A 1,019-nucleotide genomic window follows, 5' to 3' on the forward strand; every position below is an offset into this window, starting at 1 on the left:
GGAGGGGGAAGGGGCGCAGCTCAGGGTCAGGCCCAGCCATGGGCAGCAGTGCCCCAAGTGGAGGCCCCTACCAGGCCCGTGGGGAACCAATTTCCAGGAAGGGAAACTGAGGCCCAGGAGGGTGTGTCTGGACGCAGGACCCTCCCTCTAGCTTGCTGGGCAGCAGGTGTCCCCACAATGAAGCTGGGTGCTGCCTCTGGGGTGGCTCTAGGAACTCCAGCCAGTTCAGGGCCCCACAGCCCCACCTGTGGACAGCCTGCCTATAGTCCTTCCCCCTCCAAATGCCACTGGGGCCATCGGGGTCCCTGCCACCAGGGCAGCCTGTCTAGAGGCATGCAGGGTGGGGTGCTCCAGCACACAAAACACAAACCCACACAAATGAACCCTGACTCTGACCCCAACGACCCTGTAGGGCAGAGAAGCTTCGGGGCTGTAACTTTTGAGGAAAGCACACAGCCTCATCTTTCTCCCACAGAGGGGCCAGTGGGTTCGAACAGCCCACCTTCTAGTTAGAAGCGAGCTCTTCACCCCCGCCCTGCCCCCAAAGGGAGCAGGGAGGCATGGCCAGGAGTGAAGGTGAGGCCTCCCCTGGGGCCCTGCTGGCTCACCTTCGTAGCAGTCCCGCACCGAGTCGAAGTAGACATAGTACTGGTGGTCCCCCAGGAGGAGCAGGCTGAGCCAGGAGTCCACAGCATAGATGGGCACGATGAAGAGCAGGCGGATGATGTAGCGCTGCTCGTGGGGGACGGTGTAGGAGCGCAGGTGCAGGTAGATCTGGCAGGGTGGAGGGAAAGCCCAGAGTATGAGGAGAGAGGGGCAGGGAGCCCCCTTTTTGGACCTCTGCCTTTTATGTTGTCGGCTCTGTCAACTCAACTCTGACTCAAGGACCCCACGTGGCAGTCGAGCTGCCCAGGGAGGGCTACAGGCTGCTGTCTGGACAGGCTGGACGGCCAGGCCTTTCTCCCAAGGAACGCACCACTGGGTATGTCTGCTCACCAACCTTTCCGTCAGCAGCCGAA

The 1,019-nt window shown here is 61.8% G+C and overlaps 1 protein-coding gene across 1 annotated transcript in view; it reads right to left on the reverse strand.

The window, feature by feature from the left end:
* Positions 1–67: 67 nt before the first annotated feature.
* Positions 68–1,019, reverse strand: part of TMEM184A (transmembrane protein 184A) — a 6,344-nt gene continuing 5,392 nt past the window's right edge. Inside the window, exons 3-4 of the mRNA XM_045284354.1 lie at positions 391–774; positions 68–106 (exon numbers count right to left, since the gene is read on the reverse strand). Of these exons, the coding sequence (XP_045140289.1) occupies positions 68–106; positions 391–774 (423 nt within the window). The remainder of the gene's footprint in view (positions 107–390; positions 775–1,019) is intronic.

The sequence above is a fragment of the Echinops telfairi genome, unplaced genomic scaffold (genome assembly GCF_000313985.2).
Source record: "Echinops telfairi isolate 266 unplaced genomic scaffold, ASM31398v2 ScPeMD7_5;HRSCAF=22, whole genome shotgun sequence".
NCBI lineage: Eukaryota > Metazoa > Chordata > Mammalia > Afrosoricida > Tenrecidae > Echinops > Echinops telfairi.